General features: G+C 50.2%; 1 protein-coding gene across 4 annotated transcripts in view; it reads left to right on the top strand.

The window, feature by feature from the left end:
* The window catches only part of ABCC1 (ATP binding cassette subfamily C member 1 (ABCC1 blood group)), a gene marked incomplete at its 5' end in the record, with an annotated part of 129,028 nt that overhangs the window by 44,281 nt on the left and 64,201 nt on the right, over window positions 1-20,546 (top strand). For all 4 annotated transcript variants that reach the window (XM_082857402.1, XM_082857401.1, XM_082857400.1 and 1 more), the window contains 3 exons: window positions 717-842; window positions 11,357-11,418; window positions 13,427-13,558. In XM_082857402.1, coding sequence (XP_082713528.1) covers window positions 717-842; window positions 11,357-11,418; window positions 13,427-13,558 — 320 coding nt within the window. The remainder of the gene's footprint in view (window positions 1-716; window positions 843-11,356; window positions 11,419-13,426; window positions 13,559-20,546) is intronic.

Genomic DNA, 20,546 nt, shown 5'->3' with positions numbered 1-20,546 from the left:
CACCTTCGGGCTAATCAGGAACTGGCATCAGGCAAAGGAAGGAAGAGTAACTGAATGTTTGTTGAGCACCTGCAGAGTACCTTTCAGGCAGCCTTTAATAGTGACGGCAGCTGACATTTATTGAGTTGGTGTTTACAAAGTGCCAGGCCGGGGACTGAGTCGTTTCCGTGAATAATCTTACTGACTTCTCACAATTACCCTGACAGGGTCTCTCAGCTTCAGCACTCATTGACATTTGGGGCCCAAGACATCTTTGTTTTGTGGGACTGTCCTGTGCTTGTCGGATGTTCGGGGCAGTGCCAGTAGCCTCCCACTCCTGAACAGAAGTGTCTCTAGACACTACCAGATGTTCCCCGGGAGGCAAAGTCACGCCCACTTGAGAACCACTGGTCTGTCTGTAGATGGGGAAACTGAGGCACAGAGAGGTTAAGTCCCATGGCCAGAATGAGCAGAGTCAGGCCTTGAAGGTAGGTCTGTGCTACTCCCAAGCCTGGGGCTCCTCCGCCGTGTCGGCTGCCTGCACCAGGCAGTGTGGACCACGCTGTGACGTAACTGCTTGTCTTCTGTTATCTTGCAGGAGGTGGGGTCAGGGTGGGAAAGCTTGCCGTCAGGCCTGCAGGCTGAGAGACTGGGCCTCCTGCTGTCTGCTCCCCCGGCCTCCGCAGGTTGCTTCCAGAAAGTGATGTTTTCTTCCTCCTTCCCTCCCTCTCGTTCAGGATGCCCAAGTCGATGTCTTTCGCGATGTCACTTTCTACATTTACTTCTCCCTCGTGCTGATCCAGCTTGTGTTGTCCTGCTTCTCAGACCGCTCACCCCTGTTCTCCGAAACCATCCACGATCCCGTAAGTGTGATCACAGATGAGCACAGAGACACGTGTGTGTGCATGTGCGCGTGCAAGAGAGAATGCACTGTGCCAGCTAACGTTGATTTGAGCCAGTATCGTCCATCTAGGAGCTGCTTCTGTCTTCCCTGAACACCTGGCGATACGTAACATTATCCTCTCCACTTTACCGTTGGAAAAACTGAGCCGTAGACGTGGCTCGGGGGATTTAAGGAGGGAATCTGATTCACAGTTGTTAACTGCTGTGTTTTCCAGCCCGTTGTCTCATTTGGTTGGCGTAGTGGTTTTAGACAGTGCGAGTGAACTTTTAAAAATCAGGAAATTTCATATAAGTTCAAACTGTCCAGATTTTCTAGAAAAATGAGAAGTTCTGGCAGCAGTAGGGCTGTTATCCCACATGGCAGCGGTTGGCAGCGGTTGGAGCATTGCCCTGGTTTCCTTCCGCAGTCCTCACCACTCCCTGCTTCATTAGACAGTCTTGCTTCCCTCACCTGTGTACGTGCCTGGCCCCTGGGGGGTTTGAGTTTGAGACCCTGGGTCTCTTCCGTCCGCTTGAGGGAAATCCTGCTTGTGTAGAAGGATCTGAGTAGGCCGGGTGGGGATGGCCGCCTTTCTGCTGGTAGCAGGAAAGTGAACACGGTTATTTACCAACCTTGCCTGTCTTCTTTCTCCCTCTCTGCCTCCGTCCATCCTCTTTGCCTTCCTTATTCCTCCCCTTTCTTCCCTCCCTCCTTCTGTCTAGTGCTGAGTGCCAGGCCCCAATCTGGACACAGGGCTGTAGCAGTGAATAAAGCAGAGTTATTGCCACTTGAGGTTTATGTTTTCATGGACAGGGGCACAAACAGTAACCCAGGAGCCAAGTATATATCCTATCAGTCAGGTGGTGGTAAAGGCTGGGAAGAATAGTGGGGAAAGGAGGTAGAGATGATGGTTTGGGGTTGTGTGTGGTTTTGATAAAAGCCATCAGGGAAGCCTGCCCACCCCCCCCCCCCCTTCCAGGAAACCTCATTGGAGCAGAGACCTGAAGGAGTGAAGGAGCCAGGCAAGCAGATACCCAGGGAAAGCGGTTCCAGGCAGAGGGGTGGCAAGTGCAAAGGCCCTGGGGCAGAGCTGCCGTGAATGTCGCCGGAACAGCAGGAAAGGCTAGTGTGGCTAGAGAAGCGAGAGGCAGGAGGGGGCTGAGGGATGGCCTCTGAGAGCTGGGACAGCCACCTATGGGCCGGGGGGGCTGTTTGGATTTTATTCTGAGAGGGATGGGAAGCCTTTGGAGCGTTCATTTGGTGCTTTGTTCATGGTTAGTCAGCTGCTAACGGATGAAATTGCAGTGGGAGCAGTTTTCAGCTGTGGTTCTGCTGGGTTTGGCCTGAACCTCAGCAAAAGGCTGAGGCTGCTTTTGTGGGTGATGAAAGGATCTGTGGGGCATCAGCCTGGAGGAGGTGACGGATGCTCCCAGTGTAAGTTTCAGAAACCCGTGCCCTAGAGTGTTTTCAGAGAGGCCCCATTTTCTCATCTCCCTGCTCTGGGAGGAGCTGGGTTGGAGAAGTTAGACAAGTGTGTATGTGTGTCTGTGAATGTGTGTATATATGTGTGTTTGTGCACACAGGTGTGTGTGTGTGTGTGGTGTGTGTACGTGCATGCACATATGTTTACATGTCTTGCATGTAGATGTGTATGAGTGTGTGCATGTGTGTGTTTTTGTGTGTTCCTGTGAGTGTGTTTTGCATGTGTATAAAGTTCACAAGGGCAGCAGCCATGCGTGAGCACCCAGGGGATCCAGCCCCCGGCTGGCACAGAGGAGGAGCTAAGATGTCTCCGGCCCTCATGTCTGCTGTTCATAGGTGTTTGTGTGCACGGGTGTGGGTGTGTGACAGTGGAGTCATTAGGTGTCAGGCTGTTCTGTGGAGAAGGGGATCGCACTGAACAAGTCATACCCCCCCTGAGTGACTGCAGACCCAGGGGTGCTCTGGGGGTAAACCGAGCCCAGGGGAGGCGGACAGGCCCACATGGGGATCTCCTGACTCGTCAGGCTCCCTGTGGGGCCTGAGAAGCAGCCTCTCCCACTGGACGGTCCCTGATGCTTTATGGGGAATTTCTGATTTCTGGTCCCCTCTGGGATCTGGATAGAATTCCTGTCTCTTCTCTCCTGGGTGTGTGTGCCTCGGGGTGTCTCAAAGAGCTGCCTTCCTCCTCCCATTGTGCTTTCTGCAGTTCTGGGGTGTGGGGCCTTCTCTGCCCGGGTACCCCGACTCTTCTCCCAGCTGTTCCTTTTCTCTTGTGGGACTCAAGGCTCAAAGAGGTTGTCTTGACTTACAGCCTGAATCTGATGGTGGAGGCAACATGGTAATGGAAGGAGAGCCTCATTTTGGAGTCAGGCAGACCCTGGGCTTTAATTTCACCTGCGTCCCATTTATTCTTCCAATAGATATTTATTAAGCACCGTTTTTATACTGCGCTTCATTCTGGGGACACAGCAGTATGTGAAAAAGTGTGGTCCATGCCCTGCTACGCTTATCTGTTACTCCGTAACAAACCACCCTGAATTTAGTGGCATAAAACAGCAACAGTACTTTGTTACGTTTCACAGGTCCGGGCGTTGGCTGGGCTCAGCTGGGTGGTTTTCACTCAGGGTCCTTGCTCACGTGTCGGGTGGTTAGCGCGTTGGCCTCTGGCTGGAGCCTCAGCCAGGGTTGACAGCCCCACCTGGTCTCCCCGAGCTGCCTGGGCTTCCTCACAGCGTGACGGCTGGTCTCTAAGAGTGAGCACGCACGAGGTGGAAGCTGTGTCACCTTTTAGGACCCAGTCCCAGAGTCACATAGAGTCACTCCTGCCACCCTCTTCTGATTGAGGGAACCACGAAGGTCTTCTGGGTGCAAGGGGTGGGCGCACACAGGCCCCCACCTCTAGATGGGGGAGCGGCCAGGTCTCATTGTAAGAAGAGCATGTGAGATGGCAGGTGATTCCTGGCCAACTTTGGAAAGTACCATCTACTGCATGCCCCCAGGAAGCTATCGTCCCTTTAAGCAGGTCAGCAGACTGTGTGACTACAGTCGAGATGAAGGCTGGGAATCAGGTTATGTGACTTCTGGATCTGACTTTGGGCAAGTCGCTCCTCCTTTCAAGACCTCAGTGTCCTGTTCTTGAAAATGGGTTGAGGCTCGATTTGATGCTGGCTGCGCCCGCCTCCCTGCCCCGGAGCTGAGGCCTGTGACCTGGGGAGGAGGACGCTGCTAGGTGTCACCTCTGCTGTCTCCCCGTCACCCTCAGGGCTCACATCACAGTGGAGCCAGAAGATGGGGTGAGTCCAGTCCCTGTCGCTGTCCCACCCTCAGAGCAGCAGTCCCATGTCACCTGTCCTCAGAGCAGTCAGCCAAGCCCAGGGTCAGGCGGGGCCAGCCTGGGGGCCGGCAGTGCTGACCTTCTCCCCCCCCGCTGAGTCACCGAGCTGTCGTCCTCCCCAGCTGGCCCCGTGCCTGATGTGTGACTCAGAGCTGTGTCCTGGCCCTGCTTCCTGGCAGGGCTGCTCCCCTCTGTGCATCAGGTGGGGCCTGGCTGAGTGGGCCTCGCAGGCCTTCTGAGGCTGTCACCTGTCCCCAGCCTCTAGTGCTTTGATCTTGCTGGCCCTGAGGCTACCGCTTAGGATGCAGGGACGGGGTTGCCGTTGGCAGTTGGGGGCATCAGGGGCAAATGTGGCAGATAGTAGACCCTCAGTTCTCAAAGTGGGGTCTTCAGACCGGCAGCATCAGCATCCCTCAGGTGCTCATTAGAAATGCAGAGTTTCAGGCCTGCCAAGTCCTGTTGAGTCAGGGTCTCATTTTCACAAGATCCCTGGGTGGTTCATGGTTGGAAAGCACTGGTTTAGCAAATTCTTAAAAATTGCTCAGCTCATTTGGTGTAAGAGGTATTTTTAATCCTGTTCATATTTTACTGTGAACATTTCAAATCTACAGAAAAGTTGAAAGACACAGCGAGTACTCCCCATCTACCCACCAACTGTATTTTACAAGTTAACATTTTGCTAAATTTGCTTTATCACAAATCTATCTAGTCAGCCAGCCGGCTAAGATTTTTGGTATTTAAAAGTGACCTTGAAATACATTAGTATCCTTCATTCACACACTTCACTGTGCAAATCATTAGCCAGAGCTCAATATCTCTTTATGGTTCGTTTTTTTTTTTTTTTTAAGTAAATTTACATAGTGACATTCCTGAATCTTAAGTTACCATTTGATGAGTTCTGACAAATGAGTAACTCAAACCCCTATTGAGATACAGAACATTCCCAGGACCCCAGAAAGTCCCGGACCTCCTGCCCCTTCATGGTCAGTCTCTACCCTTTGCAGCCCAGAGGCAACTGCTGGGCCTAGACTGTTAATGAGAGCATCGAAAACTCCATTTTTAATTCCTTTCTCCGTTATGCTTTTGGCCATTTAGTGATTCGGTGTTGTGCCGGGGGCTCCGCTGGGCTCGGAGCACCTAGAAACGAACCGACATTGACCGCCCCTTAGGAAAGATGGAGGAGGCGGCGGGCAAATAAGCTGCTGCTGCGGGATGGACAGTGGGGTTCCAAGACAGGGGAGTGCTGGGGGCTGCGGGTGCCCGAGGAGCAGTCCTGCACTCAGCCTGGGGGGCCAGAGCCAGCATCCGGATGAGGGGATGCCTCCATCCCCTCCCGTAAGGTTGAAGGCTGGAGGGTGGATGGGAAGGTGCTCCTGGTGGTGGAAGCAGCGTGTCCAGAGGTCCAGCGGTACAATGGAACTTGTGGGTGTTTGGGTACTGTGTGGACTTCTGCTTGGTTGGGTCTCTTGCTGAAAGGAGGATGCATGAGGCTGGTGACACTTTAGGAAAGCCATTGCCAGAGTCCAGGCAGGTTGAGAGGAAGGCTGGCCTGAACAGTGACCCTGTGTGTAGCAGAGCATCAAAAACCAGGAAGAGAAATCGGACAAGTTCATGGGCAAAGCACACATCGTGTGTGCTGCAGTAGAAGAAGTTGTGGTCCTGCGCCCGGAGGAGCTTTACACAGCTGAGAAGCGGCAGAGCCAACAGAGGACACCAGTGTAACACGCTGTACCAACGGATTTCTTATTGTCCGACGTTTAGGTGGTTCCAGCCGATAATAACAATAGCAGCCTTGTGTTAATAAATAAAATTAACTTATTTAATCCTCACGGCAACCCAACTTTGAGGCGGAACTGTGAGTCTCCCCCCATTTTATAGATGAGGACACCAAGGTTCAGGGTGGTGTAATGTCGCCTGAGTTGACAGGGCTGGACTGGGAGCCCTTCCACCAGGAGAGCCCTTCACATCAGAGCCTGCATCAGCATCACCTGGAGGGCTTGTTAAAACACAGATCATTGCTGGGTCCCACCCCCAGAGCTTCTGAGTCAGTCGGTTTGGGTGGGGCCTAAGCCTTTCTGTTTTTAACAAACCCCCAGGCACCGTGGATGCTGGTGATGGGGCCAGGTTTCAGAACCCCTGGTCTGAGCTACAGTGCTGCTTACGCGTCCCTTACTGCTGGAGTAACTGGCAGAAAACTGAACTAAAAGTAGAATCAAAACTAGAAAAGGTGGGTGAGGACCCAGAGAGTTTCTGACAGAAAGGCCAGAATGCTGAGGGCCCAGACAAAGGTCCTCAGAGTGCCTTGTGGTCACGGGTGACCAGTTCTCAGAGAACCAGTGCCTGGGGGGCTGTGTACCAAATTAGTTTAAACCTCGTAGTTTCAGGCCAAATTACCTGCACCAGATAGAGATGCCAGAGAATGCAGCTCTCTGCATGAACCTCCCTGCTCCTCTTCCTCCGCCTTCAGCCAGGGCCTGTCTGAATTATTCTTGTTTCTTTTTTTTTTTTTTTCCCGGTACACGGGCCTCTCACTGTTGTGGCCTCTCCCGTTGCAGAGCACAGGCTCCGGACGCGCAGGCTCAGTGGCCATGGCTCATGGGCCCAGCTGCTCCGTGGCATGTGGGATCTTCCTGGACCGGGGCACGAACCCGTGTCCCCTGCATCGGCAGGCGGACTCTCAACCACTGCGCCACCAGGGAAGCCCTGAATTATTCTTGTTTCTAACCAAATGGGGGATCAGTTAACAATCCTCCTTCCTCCTGAGACAGGAGTTACTCCATTTCAGTCTCAGAGGCCGGGAAGCCCCCCGCCAGCAGCCCTGTCTTTTCCACCTCGAGAAGTTCTGCTTGGTTTTGGTTGAATGGAACGCTGCCTGGATCCTTGTCCAGTGGCCTCCTTTTTTTTTTTTCCTTCTTTCTTATTTTATTAATTTATTTTTGGCTGCGTTGAGTCTTCATTGCTGCGCATGGGCTTTCTCTAGTTGCGGTGAGCGGAGGCTGCTCTTCGTAGCGGGCTTCTGATTGCAGTGGCTTCGCCTGTTGTGGAGCACGGGCTCTAAGGCGTGCGGGCTTCAGTAGTTGCGGCACGTGGGCTCAGTAGTTGTGGCTCGAGGGCTCTAGAGCACAGGCTCAGCAGTTGTGACGTGTGGGCTTAGTTGCTCCACAGCATGTGGGACCTTCCTAGACCCGGGCTCGAACCCATGTCCCCTGCATTGGCAGGTGGATTCTTAACCACTGTGCCACCAGGGAAGTCCCTTTCCTTCTTTCTTTAATTATCAGTTCTTGACTACTTCGGAACTCTAATTGTCTGTTATCACATGAGGCCTCTCATGTCAGATAGGGACTTCCAGAAACCAGCTCCCAAACTGATGTAATTTTTTATCTGTGCTGGTGACAGGGGCCGGTGTCTGCCCAATGTGACTTCTGATTATCTGAACATCTGGATCTGGGTCCAGAGGAGGGAGGAGAGGTGGGGAGACGAACTTAAGGAGGCTCCTGGATTGTGCACGTTAGAAGCTGAAGTGTTCATGTTGCTGATCCAGCCTTACTGCATCTGGAGGGTGCATTTTCTCGCAGGGGCTGGGATTTTAGTAGCCAGAGTGAGGATTAGTCTCTCCCCGCTGGGCCGTCATTTCTTATGGTCTTAGGGGTAGGACTCCATTTGGGTACAGTTGGGTATAAAGGGAATGAATTCACCTTCAGTTATGTAGCTGACAGATTGCTTTGTTCTTTTCCTTCAGTTTTATTGAGAAATAATCGACATACATCACTGATTAAGTTTAAGGTATAACAGCATTGATGGTTTCATTTACATATATTGTGAAACGATTACCACAGTTGGTTTAGTTAATAACATCTGTTTTCTCGAATAAAAGGAAAAGAAAAAAGCAGTTTTGTTTTTTTTTTTTGGTTGCGCTGCGTGGCTTGTGAGATCTCAGTTCCCCTACCAGGGAGTGAACCCTGGCCCTCAGCAGTGAAAGTGTGGAGTCCTAACCACTGGACCTCCAGGGAATGCCCAAAAGAGCAGTTTTTAACTTTATAAATGTTGAGATGAAGATTGAATAACTCCACCTCTCCTTCCTCATCCTCTCCCCCCAATTTTATCATACTTTAAATTACATCAGTAATTAGTGTTTGCATCATTATAACAATTGTAAATATTGTTCACTGCAGACCTGTTTGAATTCTGTGTTTACATGTCCCTTTTTTTTTTTTAATCGAAGTATAATTGGCCTACAATGCTCTAGGCATAGTGATCCGCCATTTCTATACATTTACAAAATGATCATGATAAGTCTAGGTTGCTTTGTTCTTGACCCACGGCTGGGCTTGCCTGATTTTGAAACAATGCCAGGATTTGTGAGGCCCCTGTGTGTATAAGCCTGACACCCTGACAGTTTGCACCGGGCCTCTGTGCAGGTTAGAAAAAGGCATCTGGCCCGCTCTGGGTGGATGAGTTTGAGAAAGGCCCTGCGTCCTTTCAGCCAATGCAGTCCTGCCGCCCCCAGGCCCAGGACCAGCTGCACTTCAGCCCCCACTCGCCCCCTTGGCTGGGCTTCTTTGTGCAGGGCTGACTCTGTGTTGATGCCAAGACTGAAAGAAGGCTGGATTTGGAGGCAGAAGGCCCGCGTTTGAGTTCTAGTTCCTCCCCTTAAGAATCGCCATCTTTGGTGTCGTGAGGTCTGATGTAAGCAGGGGTCAGCCAACTTTTTCTGTAAAGAGGCAGATAGTAGATATTTTAGTCTTCGTAGAGCACATGGTCTTGGTCGCAAGTACTCAGCTCTGCCACTGTAGCTCAAAAGCAGATGTGGACATCGCCGTGTCCAAATAAAACTATTTTGCAAGTGGCCGGACTGTGGGCCTGACTTTGCCAGCCCTGATGTGAAGCGTCTGGTACAGTTCTTGGTGTGTCACGGTCTGCAGGAAATGGCGGACTTGTTACTGTGTTTACCATTAGTATTCATGTTAATACTGCTGATGTCATTGCTTGAGCTTTTACTCTGCACCAGGAACTGTCGCGGAAGTACTTCACAGGTTTTATCTCATTTAATCTCATCATCACCAAGTAACTTGGCCCAGGCCCCTCAGTTAGTAAGTGGCAGGGCTGGGATTCAAACCTCCCTCTAACCACCTTGCTTCATGTTGCTTCACCCATGGACACCCCCCAGCCTGGCTCCCACCCCCGCCGGGACCCTGTTTTGTTGTTGTTGTCACAGCTCTCACCGTGTATAGTTGTGTATTTATTTGCATCTTGGTTTGCTTACTGTCCCTCTCTTCCGAGGCGAGAGGCAGTACGGGGCCGGGACCTCACTGTCTCTCCTGCGTAGCTCAGTCTTGGATGTATTTAGCCACCTCCTGGCATATAAGCAGATCCTCCCTCATTATTTGCTTAAGAAATAAATGAGTCATTGCCAGCTGTATCCCGCCCCCATCCCCTTCTCTGCCAGCACCTTAGGGAACTGGGCTGTAGTTGAAGTGTATTTGCGATTCTGTGACAACCCACCCACTTCCGGAAGAAAAGCCAGCCTACAAAGCAAATACCACCACCTGCTCCAGGAATAATGCTGCGGCCTTAGGTTGGAAAAATGAGGTCCCATGGACCTCATTCCACTTGTCCCTCCTTGCAGTCCCATGAGGTAGGCTGAGCAGTGAGACTGACCGCTTCCAATTCCCAGATGCGAAAACTGAGACTTTGGGGTGAAAGGACTTGCCCAAAGTCATTCAGCTAGAAAATGGCATAGCTGGGATTTGAACCCAGGGCCATCTGGCTTTAGGTTTGTTTAGAATGTAGGTCTGTGGGCCAGCTGCATCTGATTAAAGACATACTGATGCCAGGGCCCCAGCCCCAGAGAGAGTGATCTAGTTGGTCTGGGCTGGGACTCTCAGCACCTGTGTTTACAAAGCTCCCCAGATGATTCCCGGGCTGGTAGGACTGGAACCTCCCCATGCCTCATGGCCCCCAGAGTGAAACCTGGTGGTTCTCAGCCCAGGCTTCTTGTTTGACTCACTGGGGAAGATTTTCATGATGGAAACTTTCAAATGTGTACAAATGTGGACAGCATGGTATAATGACCGCCATGGACTATTTACCCTGCATCGCACGTAAACATTTCAATATGTATCTCTGAAAGATAAGGAATTAAAAATTTTTAATAACATTTTATTTTGAAATAACTTGACTTGCAAAAAGTTACAAAAATGGTAGAGTTCCTTCCCCAGCTTGACCATCTTCCTCAGGGGCGCCTTTCCTGACCTCTGTCAACTAGATCAGCCCAGTGAGATACCAGTGATCTCACTGGTAATATTGACTTGCCTTCGGGGTATGATCCTTGTCACAGTTGCGGTTTTGTACTTGTTCACGTGATCGTTTGATTAATGTCTCTCTCCGGACCCTGACTGTTTGGGGCTCACATTCTGTCTCCGCTGCTTCTAGCTGTTGGCACCCCGGGCAAGTCTTTTCATTTCTCTGCGCCTCCGTTTCTTTAACTACAAAATGAGGATGATGCTTTTACCTACTTCATAGTGTGGTTATGAAGATTAAATGAGTTAATTTGTGTAAAACATTTAAAACAGAGCTAGCTAGCAGAGTGTTAGCAGGTGGTGTTATTGCCCTGGTTTAGGGTTATGTCTGTTTGTCCAGATTTGTGTACAGGTGGCAGGCACATAGCAGGTGCTCAGAAAATATTTGTTGAATGAGTGAATGAATGAATGAAAGAAATAGGAATACTAGTAATACCACACTTACGGTTCTGTGAGGATATGAGATAATGCTAGTACCTCGTTGAGTGCCTGGCACATTGTAGATGCTCAATAAATATTTGTTGAATGGACAAATGAATGAACTAAAGCAGGGACAACAGTAGGGCCGTGTTTGTTGGGTTGCTGTGGGGATATAAGATAAGGCAGGTATGGGACGCATTGTACCGTTTTTACACATAGCAGACACTCAGGAAACAGTTACCGGGTAAAACTGGAGGAGCTGCCAGGTGTTTCTTTCCAGGCCACTGGTGCTCAGGAGGGAAGCCCTTTCAGGGTGAAAATCAGTGGCGTGAGAGTGGCCGCTGGTCCACTGGGAGGAAGAGCAGTCAGCTGGCTGCTCCCTGCCTAGAGCTGGCGTAGATGAGAAGTTTAACCATTCATTTCCCCTTTGCTCCCCACCCTGTGCTTTCTCTCCACTAGAATCCTTGCCCAGAATCCAGCGCCTCCTTCCTTTCCAGGATCACCTTCTGGTGGATCACAGGGTAAGTCCTGGTCCCCAAACCTCGGGCGGCTGCTGGGCCATGAGTGTGCCACTAGGGCCCCTGCTCTTCCTCCCTTGCCCTTTCCGATGGGGCTGTGTCCTGAGTGTGCCTCCCCTGGGCCGGGGTCTCAGAGACACTCACCCTGACCCCACGTTCATGTGATAAATGCATAAACCTAAACAGCTTGCACCTCTGTGGACGGCTTGGCCTGGGCAAGAAGCTGCACGCTCTTGGCTCAGCTTTGAATTTGGCTGTTTTTTTGCATTAGGTGTAATTATTGTTGTTGGCATTGTTTCCCCCCATGAGAAAAATAATGCCCGTGCACCGTAGGAAAAGTGGCTAAGAGTGTGGACCAATAGCAACAGAGCACCAGAGGCAGCCGCCGTCCACAGCTCAATACACCCCCTTCTCGCCCTCCTTTTATTTGCACATTTTTTTCTTTACATTGTCAGCATCCTACTGGGGATTATTAAAATCCTTCCCCCAACCCCCGAGCATTTTTCCTTGTCTTTATAAACTTTTTACAAACATTGTGGGTTTTTTTTTTTAATTTAATATTTGTCTTAACTATTTTTCAGTTGCTGTTAAAGAACAGCGCTAGGACAGTGTAATTTGAATATGGACTGTAGGTCACGCCAGCCAGGCTCGTATTTCTGATTTTGGTCATTGTACTCTGGTTATATCAGAGCACGTCCTTTCTCTTAGGGGGATGCACACTAATATTTAGGGGTAAAGATGTGTAGATTCTGCAACCTACTATGAAATGGTTCAGAAAAAAGAAATACTTCATTTTTTTTTTTTTTTTTTTTGCGGTACACGGGCCTCTCACTGCTGTGGCCTCTCCCGCTGCGGAGCACAGGCTCCGGACGCGCAGGCTTAGCGGCCATGGCTCACGGGCCCAGCCGCTCTGTGGCATGTGGGACCTTCCCGGACCGGGGCACAAACCCATGTCCCCTGCATCGGCAGGCGGACTCTCAACCACTGCGCCACCAGGGAAGCCCTGAAATACTTCATTTTATTACGCTTCGCAGACACTGTATCTTTTACAAATTGAAGGTTGGTGGCAACCCTGCATCAAGCGAGTCTGTTGGCGCCATTTTGGGAACAGCATTCACTCACTTTGTGTCTCTGTGTCACATTTTGGTAATTCTCACAATCCTTCAGACTTTTTCATTATTATTATATTTACTATGGTGATCTGTGATCCATGACCTTTGATGTTATTACTAGGATTCGCTGAGGGTGCAGATGATGCTTAGCATTTTTTAGCAATAAAGTATTTTTAAGTTAAGCTCTGTATGTTGTTTTTTTTAGACATAATGCTATTGCACATTTAATAGATTATAGGATAGTGTAAACATAACTTTAATATGGGAAACCAAAAAATTCCTGTGACCTGCTTTATTGCAATATTCACTTTATCACGGTGGTCTGGGACCGAACCCATAGCATCTCTGAGCTCTGCCTGTATGTGTTTGCATATGTATGTATCTAGAGACAGAGGCAGATACAGCACACTTAAAATGTTAACAGTCGTGAACTAGGTGAAGGGTAGACAGGAATTCTTTGTAAGATTCCTGTGATTTTTCTCTGAGTTTGAAATGTTTCAAAATAACAAGTTAAAATATTAGGTTTGCTTTTTATCATGAAAGTATTCAAACCGGAAAGACTAGTTTAATAAACCTCAATAAACTCATCACCTGATTTAACGATGGTTAATGCTTTGTCATATTCGCCTTCAAAAATTTTTTTTAAAGTAAATTAGAGCCATCCTGCTATTCCTCCTAAATATTCTGTATGTATCTCTAAAAATGAGGCTATTTTTCCTGGGTGACCTAACAGTAAAATTAGCAATAATGATTTAATGTGCCCACATGTCCATTATTCCTTATTGAGATATTCCTGAGTTGCGGCCGCCTTCGGTCGCATGGCCGTGGTGGCAGGGAGGGTCGTCGTCATCCTCTTCCTTCTGACTCTCATCGCCTCGCACCTTGTGTTTCGGCCACAGGATGATGGTCCAGGGCTACCGCCAACCCCTGGAGAGCACTGACCTCTGGTCCCTGAATAAGGAGGACACGTCAGAACAAGTTGTGCCCGTTTTGGTAAAGAACTGGAAGAAGGAATGTGCAAAGTCCAGAAAGTAAGTGCCAGGCATCCTGCCCCGGGGAAGCTGGGCACTCACTGGGGCGACCCCATAGCTCCATCCTTCCACCTCTTGCTAGCTTCATGGCCCTGGGAGGGCTGCTTCCCTCCTCCGAGCCATGGTTTGCTCATCTGCAGAATGGGGTAGAGTCTGACGTGTAGCTAAGACAATTTGGGTAGGAAAGAAGAGAGAAAGATGTCAAGTGGGAGAACCATTTTGTTTGCCGTGACCTTGGCGCGCGTGTACCTGGCTGTGTGACGCTGCCCTTCCCGAGTCAGTCTCATTTTCCCTGCTTCTCTCCGAGCATCTGGCATCCTGAATGTTCTTGCTGTTTTAAATGTTTTGGTTCAACACGCCACGTCAACTACTTCTTGAGGTGTTCAGCCTAAGAACCCCCATTTGATGGTGATTTGGGCTGTACTGGATTTTTTTTTTCCAACAGCCTTTATTTTTTGGAGCAGTTTTAGGTTCACAGCAGTTCTGAGCAGAAGGTGCAGAGACAGGTGCACCCCTCCCTCGCTGTCAGCATCCCCCATCAGAGGGGCACATTAGTGACAACCCGTGAGCCCACATTGACGCAGCATTGTCACCCCGAATCTGTGGTTTACATCAGGGTTCACTCTCGGTGTCCAGGATTTCAGACTCTCGCCAACGAAAGCTGCATGCCAACCCCGACCTCTGTCATCGGGTTATTTGGGGAATCAGGCCAGGGCCTCCCCAGCACATACCTTATTTCATCAAATCTAGGACGTCATCAGTTGTGCGATGCATCATTATTTTATGCACCAGTGAGAAAGAGAAACGGCTGCCGATTAAACCAGGACATGATGTTGACGTAAGACGCATCCTGCGTCCAGAGGAGACGGAAGAGGGATCACGAGGGATTTGGTGGCAGGGGACGGTGTCATTACTTCTGTTGTCGTTACGGAGTTGGGCCTGTTGTCCACCTCGGAGAGCTGGCTGACGAGAGCCCAGCCTGGTGTGTGGCCCCGCAGAGCAGCTGGCCTCCCAGGAGAGAGGCCCAGGCTCTAGGTCTGATTCCTCACCCACTGCAGCAGTTCCAGGTCTTCACTCAGGCCGAGGCTGTGGATGGGAATGTGGGACATCTGTGCTGGCCACCAGGACATCAGCAGAGGACTTGAGAGGCTGTGCCGTGGCCCGTTCGGGGTGGCCACGGACGGAGGAGAAGTTGTCCCTTGGGAGGTGGATTGAGCTTGAGCCTCTGTGGTTGGGCGTTGTGAGGAGATGGCCGGTGCTCTGTGCACACACGGCTCTGGCAGGGTCCCATGTCTGTGACCCAGTTGGAGGTTCTCAGGCAGAAGTGGGGTCTCTGGTTTCCTTCGGCCTGGCCTGCAGCCTCCTTCCTGGTGAGAAGGCTGCGTCCTCAGCTTGAGTTACCCGAGCCTCGCTGACTGCTTGGCTCCGTCTCCTTCCCACGTTGGGTGGCAGGGGATGCCCACCGTGCTGTCCCGTGGGGCTCACCCAGTGAGCCGGTTGCTGCAGATGTTGTAGGAGGGGCTGGCAGTGAGGCTTCGTGGGAAGAGGACTGGCCGTACAGCATAAAGCTTCATCGTGGGCCTGGCCCTTCGTTGGTTCGTTCAGCAGATGCAGTTGATTACTGCTGATATGCTGAGTGCAGTTTAGGCCCTGGGGGTTCAGAGAGTGGAACAAGATAGACAGGCTCCTTGTTTGGTGCTACTTGCATTCCGTGTGGGACACAGGGAGTTGGGAGTCAAACACACACTGTTGAGAAACTTTGAAGAGCCTTAGTGTGATGATGAGGTTAAATAGGGAAATGAGGGTGAGAGTGACTGTGGGAGGTGATGCAGGTTTGGTGGTCAGGGATGGCCTCTCTGAACAGAGATTCGTGTCAAAGGAGGGAGTAAGCCGCGTGCAAATGTGGGGAAAGGGCTTTCCGTTTCACGGGAACAGCTAGTGCAAAGGTCCTGAGGTAGAGGTGAGTGTGGCATTCTTATGGAACAGCAAGGGGCCCCATATGGCTTGAGTGGAGTGAGAGGTGGGGAGAACAGGAGGAGATAAAGTAGGAGAAGTGTTTGCAGGGATCTCATAGGCTATGGTACTGGCTTAGGGGTTGATCCCAAATGCGGTGAGAAGACCGCTGGGTTTTACACAGGGCAGCGGCATGCCCGGAGTTCTGTTTTATATCGACCAGTTAGGCTGTGCTGGGTAAGGTGGTTTGTGGGGCGAGAGTAGGGGCAGATGGGTCAGTGGCTCTGTTCCCAGAGGCGGCGTGAGCCACATCCGGCCCTGTGACTCCTGTGGGCATGGGTGGGGAGGGGAGAGTCCTGTGCTCTGGGCTGCTGGGTGCCCCAGGGCTCCTGGGGAGCAGGTGACTGCGGCCTGGGCAGGGCTGCCTTGGCTTCTTGGCCTTGGGTCTCAACCACCGCCCCCAACCCCGCCCCCAGTTCTTCTCCTCACCCCTGAGTGGCTCCTCTCAGGAGTCAGGTCTGAGCTGCTTCCCCTGCTCCCCTGACCTTTGGGTTTTAAAATCCAGTGCCTCACTGGTTTTCATTAGATGATTTTGAGTTTAACAAAATGGAGTAGAAATTTCTTGACTTATGGCCTCGCATAGGTTAAGGCCATTTTGGACTGTGGTTCCTGCTGGAATGACTATAAAATGGTTTGGTGGCTCTGGAAAAGACCTGGGCAGTTTCTTTTAAAAGTTAAATAGTTATGATACCACCCAACCATTCTACTCCTAGGTGTACACCCAAGAGAACTGAAGACATATGTTCATAAACTTGTACAGGGATGTTCATAGCAGCTTTATGTGTGATGGCCAAGGCTGGAAGTAACCCAGACAACCATTAACAAGTGAATAGATGTGCAAATCACAGTGTATCCATGCAAGGGAACACTTCTGAGCAAAACAACAGAATGAACTATTGGTACACGCAGCCACATGGAAATCTTTAAATAATTACGCTGAGGGAACGAAGCCAGGCAACAGTACATACTAGGTGATTCCATTTATATACAATTCCAGAAAATGAAAGCAAGTCCGTAGTGATGGAAATCAGATCAGTGGTTGCCTGAGGTAGGGGGAGGTAGTGAGATGGGAGAAGAAATTTCAGAGAGGAGAGCTCTTTGGGGGTGATGGGCCTGTTCATTATCTTGGTTTCCCTGATGGTCTGACAGGTGTGTAAATATGTCAGAACTCATCACATTGTACACTTGAAATGTGTGAACTTGATTTTACATCAGTTATACTCCAATAAAGCAATATATAAAAAAGCAGTAGTGTTTAAAGAAAGGGCGACCATTTTACTTAATTGTGTCTATTTCATAAAGGAGTGCAAGCAGCAAATAACAAACAAAAACAAAGAAAACAAAATGCTCCAAAATACAGGTGTTAAGCTATGGTTCCCAGCCTTTCAGACCCATTACCCCCTTGAGTAATAAAGATATTGTTAACACCTCCTCAAATGTACTTTAAGGAAATATATAAAAATAACCCACTCATGTATCTTACTTTAAAAATCAACAAAGTGTTCTTGCTCAACTTTAACAGAGAACTAAAAGGCAAGGGATTTGTAATAAAACGTCATCCACGTATGTCTGTGTGTAAACGCTCAGGCACATGCTAGAATAGAGAATGAAGAATCGCTGAGTGCTCATAAGTGGAGCCTTCTCTGTGGCAGCAGCAAATCCTGACCGACCCAGTCTTGCGGTTGTGGAGATCAGAACCATCATCACCCTCATGGACAGGGTTTTGCAAAGTGGTGATTCATGCTTGGCAAATTTCTGAACAGAACTTAATTTGCACACTGACTGCATTTCTGAAAAAAATCGAGGTATATTTACACTTGCAAAAAAAAAAAAAAAAACACTCTGTGTATGGATTTATGCCAAAGCTGGAGTTAAGAGTGTAGATTTAGGTGATTTGGGGACTTCCCTGTCTGTTCAGTTGTTAAGACTCTGTGCTTCCACTGCGGGGGGCGCGGGTTCGATCCCGGGTGGGGGAACTAAGATCCCACGAGCTCTGGTCGGTGGTGGCAAAAACAAACAAACAAAACCCCCCGTAGATTTAGGTGATTTTAGTAGGCTCTTCACCTACATGGATGCCTGGTAGGATCTTGTTCCTTTGGGATGGTCCTGTACTCAAAGAGGGTCTGGTTTCTGGCCCAGTCATTGTGACATCAGAGGGTGAGAAACCTCCTTGACAGCCTGTTTTTGAGAAACAAAAAGCACTCTACGACAACAACAAGAAGGGAAGGAATGATCTCGAGTCATTTGTATTTGTGCTCAGCACAGTCAAAATCCTGCCAGGGCTGTACTTTCCTTGCGGGACTGGAGGGGCGGGAGTGGGGAGGTGACTGCCTTGCCCATCTGTGGTTTCCAAAACTGTTATCCCGTATATTGTGAGCTCTGAGGAGAATGAAAATGTGCGTTAAGGGTGTAAAGTCCATTCTCTGCAATTGTAGGTCAAATCTGCCCTTCCGTGTTATACGGGGTATTATGAATCAAAGACAGTGCTCAGAGTACATCCAGAAATTTTGGTTTTAATTGAGCTGTGATCTTTATAAGTTCGAGGTTTTTGCCTTTGCCTCAACATTAGAGATCTTATTTGTTTAACAAGTGACAAACAAAGCCTGCAGTAGCTCCTCATGGCCCTTTGGTTGGTTCACGCACCTCCCAGTCTGCTCTCTCAGCCCTGCTCTGGTTACTTGGTGTTCTTGGAAGGGCTGCCTCACCTCTTTTCAAAATCCCTTCGTTCCAGGCCTTGCTCATCCTGTTTCCCCTGCCTAGAGCACCCTTTCCCTCCCCAAGTGGACTCGATCCCTCATCATGCAGGTCTCAGCTTTGATGTCGCCTTCTCCAGGAAGCCCCCGTGATAGCCCCCCTCACACGGCTGATCTGTTTCTCTCACGGGGCTGCTCAATGGTGGGGCTCTCCCCAGGGCCCGGCCCAGAGCAGGGCATTCATGGAGGAGAGAGCAATGGGCACCTTTGCCCATATCGAAATCCCCTGGGTGAGCAAGTTCCTTTTTCTTCCCAGCCTCCAGCTTCCCCACCTCTTCCTGTTCCCCTGTCCTGAGCAGTTTTCTTCTGACTCAGACCTTCCCTCTCCAACTTTCCTTTCTTTCCCAGCCAGACCATTCAGGTGCCCTGCTTGCTTCCTCACCCTCCAGGAGCGCCAGCTTCCCTTGGAGGGCTCTTGTTCACTGGGTATTTTTTCTCTCCTGGCTCGGCCGTAGCTGGTCCCTTCCACTTCTCTAGACCCCTTTCCCCCAGGCCTGAGCGTTCCTCCTCTCTGCCCTTCTGAGACCTTCTCCCTGGCCCTTTGGCCGCCCATCTCCTGGCCACAGAAACCAGCCTGGGTCAGTGGCAGCCCAGGCAGGCCCAGGGCCAGGGCCCAGCTTAGGACGTGGTGCAGAAAATGAATGCGGAGGGGGGAACGACTCAGCCACTCCCTGCCCCCGGTCCTGCCTTCTTGTCCTCCTTTCCAAGAGGGCATGTGTGTGCTGAATGAAATCATACTAAAAATCCCCGCCAGAATCCCAGCTTCAGGGGAAGTCAGTAAAGTGAGCAGGGAAAGAGTTTACGCAGTGACACTGACAACACCAAAAATAGAAATAATCCTCTGTGGTTGGTGGAATAACCCCCCTCCAAAAAAAAGATGGCCACATCCTGATCCCCAGAACCTGTGAATATGTTACATGGCAAAGGGACTTTGCAGATGGGATTCAGTTCAGGATTTTGAGATGGGAGACTCTTCTGGGTTGTTGGGGTGGGCCTGATGTCATAATCACAAGGGTCCTTATAAGGAGGAGGTGAGAGAGAGAAGATGCTGAGCGGCTGGCTTGGAAGGTGGAGGCAGGGGCCACGTGCCCAGGGGTGTGGGCTGGTTTTTTTTTTTGGCTGCGTTGGGTCTTCGTTGCTACGCGGGCTTTCTCTAGTTTTGGTGAGCGGGAACTACTCTTTGTTGCAGTGCACGGGTTTCTCGTTGTGGTGGATTCTCTTGTTGTGGAGCATGGGCTCTAGGCGCACAGGCTTAAGTAGTTGCAGCATGTGGGCTCAGTAGTTGCAGTACATGGGCTCAGTAGTTGTGGCGTGCGGGCTCAGTAGTTGTGGCTCATGGGCTCTAGAGCGCAGGCTCAGTAGTTGTGGTGCATGGGCTTAGTTGCTCCGTGGCATGTGAGCTCTTCCCAGACCACGGACTGAACCCATGTCCCCTGCATTGGCAGGCGGATTCTTAACCATTGCGCTACCAGGGAAGTCCCTGTAAGCATCTTCTAGAAGCTGGAAAAGGAGGAAACAGATTCTCCCATGGAGCCTGCAGGCCCACCTTAGATTTCTTTTTTCTATTTTTTTTTTAATCTGTACAAATCAAGCATTTTATTTATATAGCAAGGAAGCACTCCTTTATTCTCCATTTAGATACCGTACTTGAGATTTAAAATGACAGTTGGTGGGGCTCCCCTGGTGGCGCAGTGGTTGAGAGTCCGCCTGCCGATGCAGGCGACGCGGGTTCGTGCCCCGGTCCAGGAGGATCCCACGTGCCGCGGAGCGGCTGGGACCGTGAGCCGTGACCGCTGAGCCTGCGCGTCCGGAGCCTGTGCTCCGCAATGGGAGAGGCCGCAGCGGTGAGAGGCCCGCGTACCGCAAATAAATAAATAAAATAAAATGACAGTTGGCAGTGTACTACAGGATGCTAAATAAGACTTCGTCCATATTGCTTTGGATATCTTGATATTTTGTTATATTTTCCATCATCCATTGGAACAATTAGTTCAGCTTCCTAGAAACATTTGAACAGTACTTAGATGTTTGCCCAATAACCCAGTACCCTCCAGGTTTTTGAAGTGAAGAATGTTACTTGTGCCAGTCAGAATCTGATACCAGTTAAATAGTGACAGCTTTGCCAATAAACAAGAATGTGCTCTTCCATGGCTAGGAAGGGAGACTTCCACAGCTGACAGGTCCCAAAGATACACAGAGCCACCTTAGATTTCTGACCTCCA

The sequence above is a fragment of the Leucopleurus acutus genome (assembly GCF_964270905.1).
Source record: "Leucopleurus acutus genome assembly, chromosome: 16".
Classification (NCBI taxonomy): Eukaryota; Metazoa; Chordata; class Mammalia; order Artiodactyla; family Delphinidae; genus Leucopleurus; species Leucopleurus acutus.
This window is presented reverse-complemented; position numbering and strand designations above follow the sequence as displayed.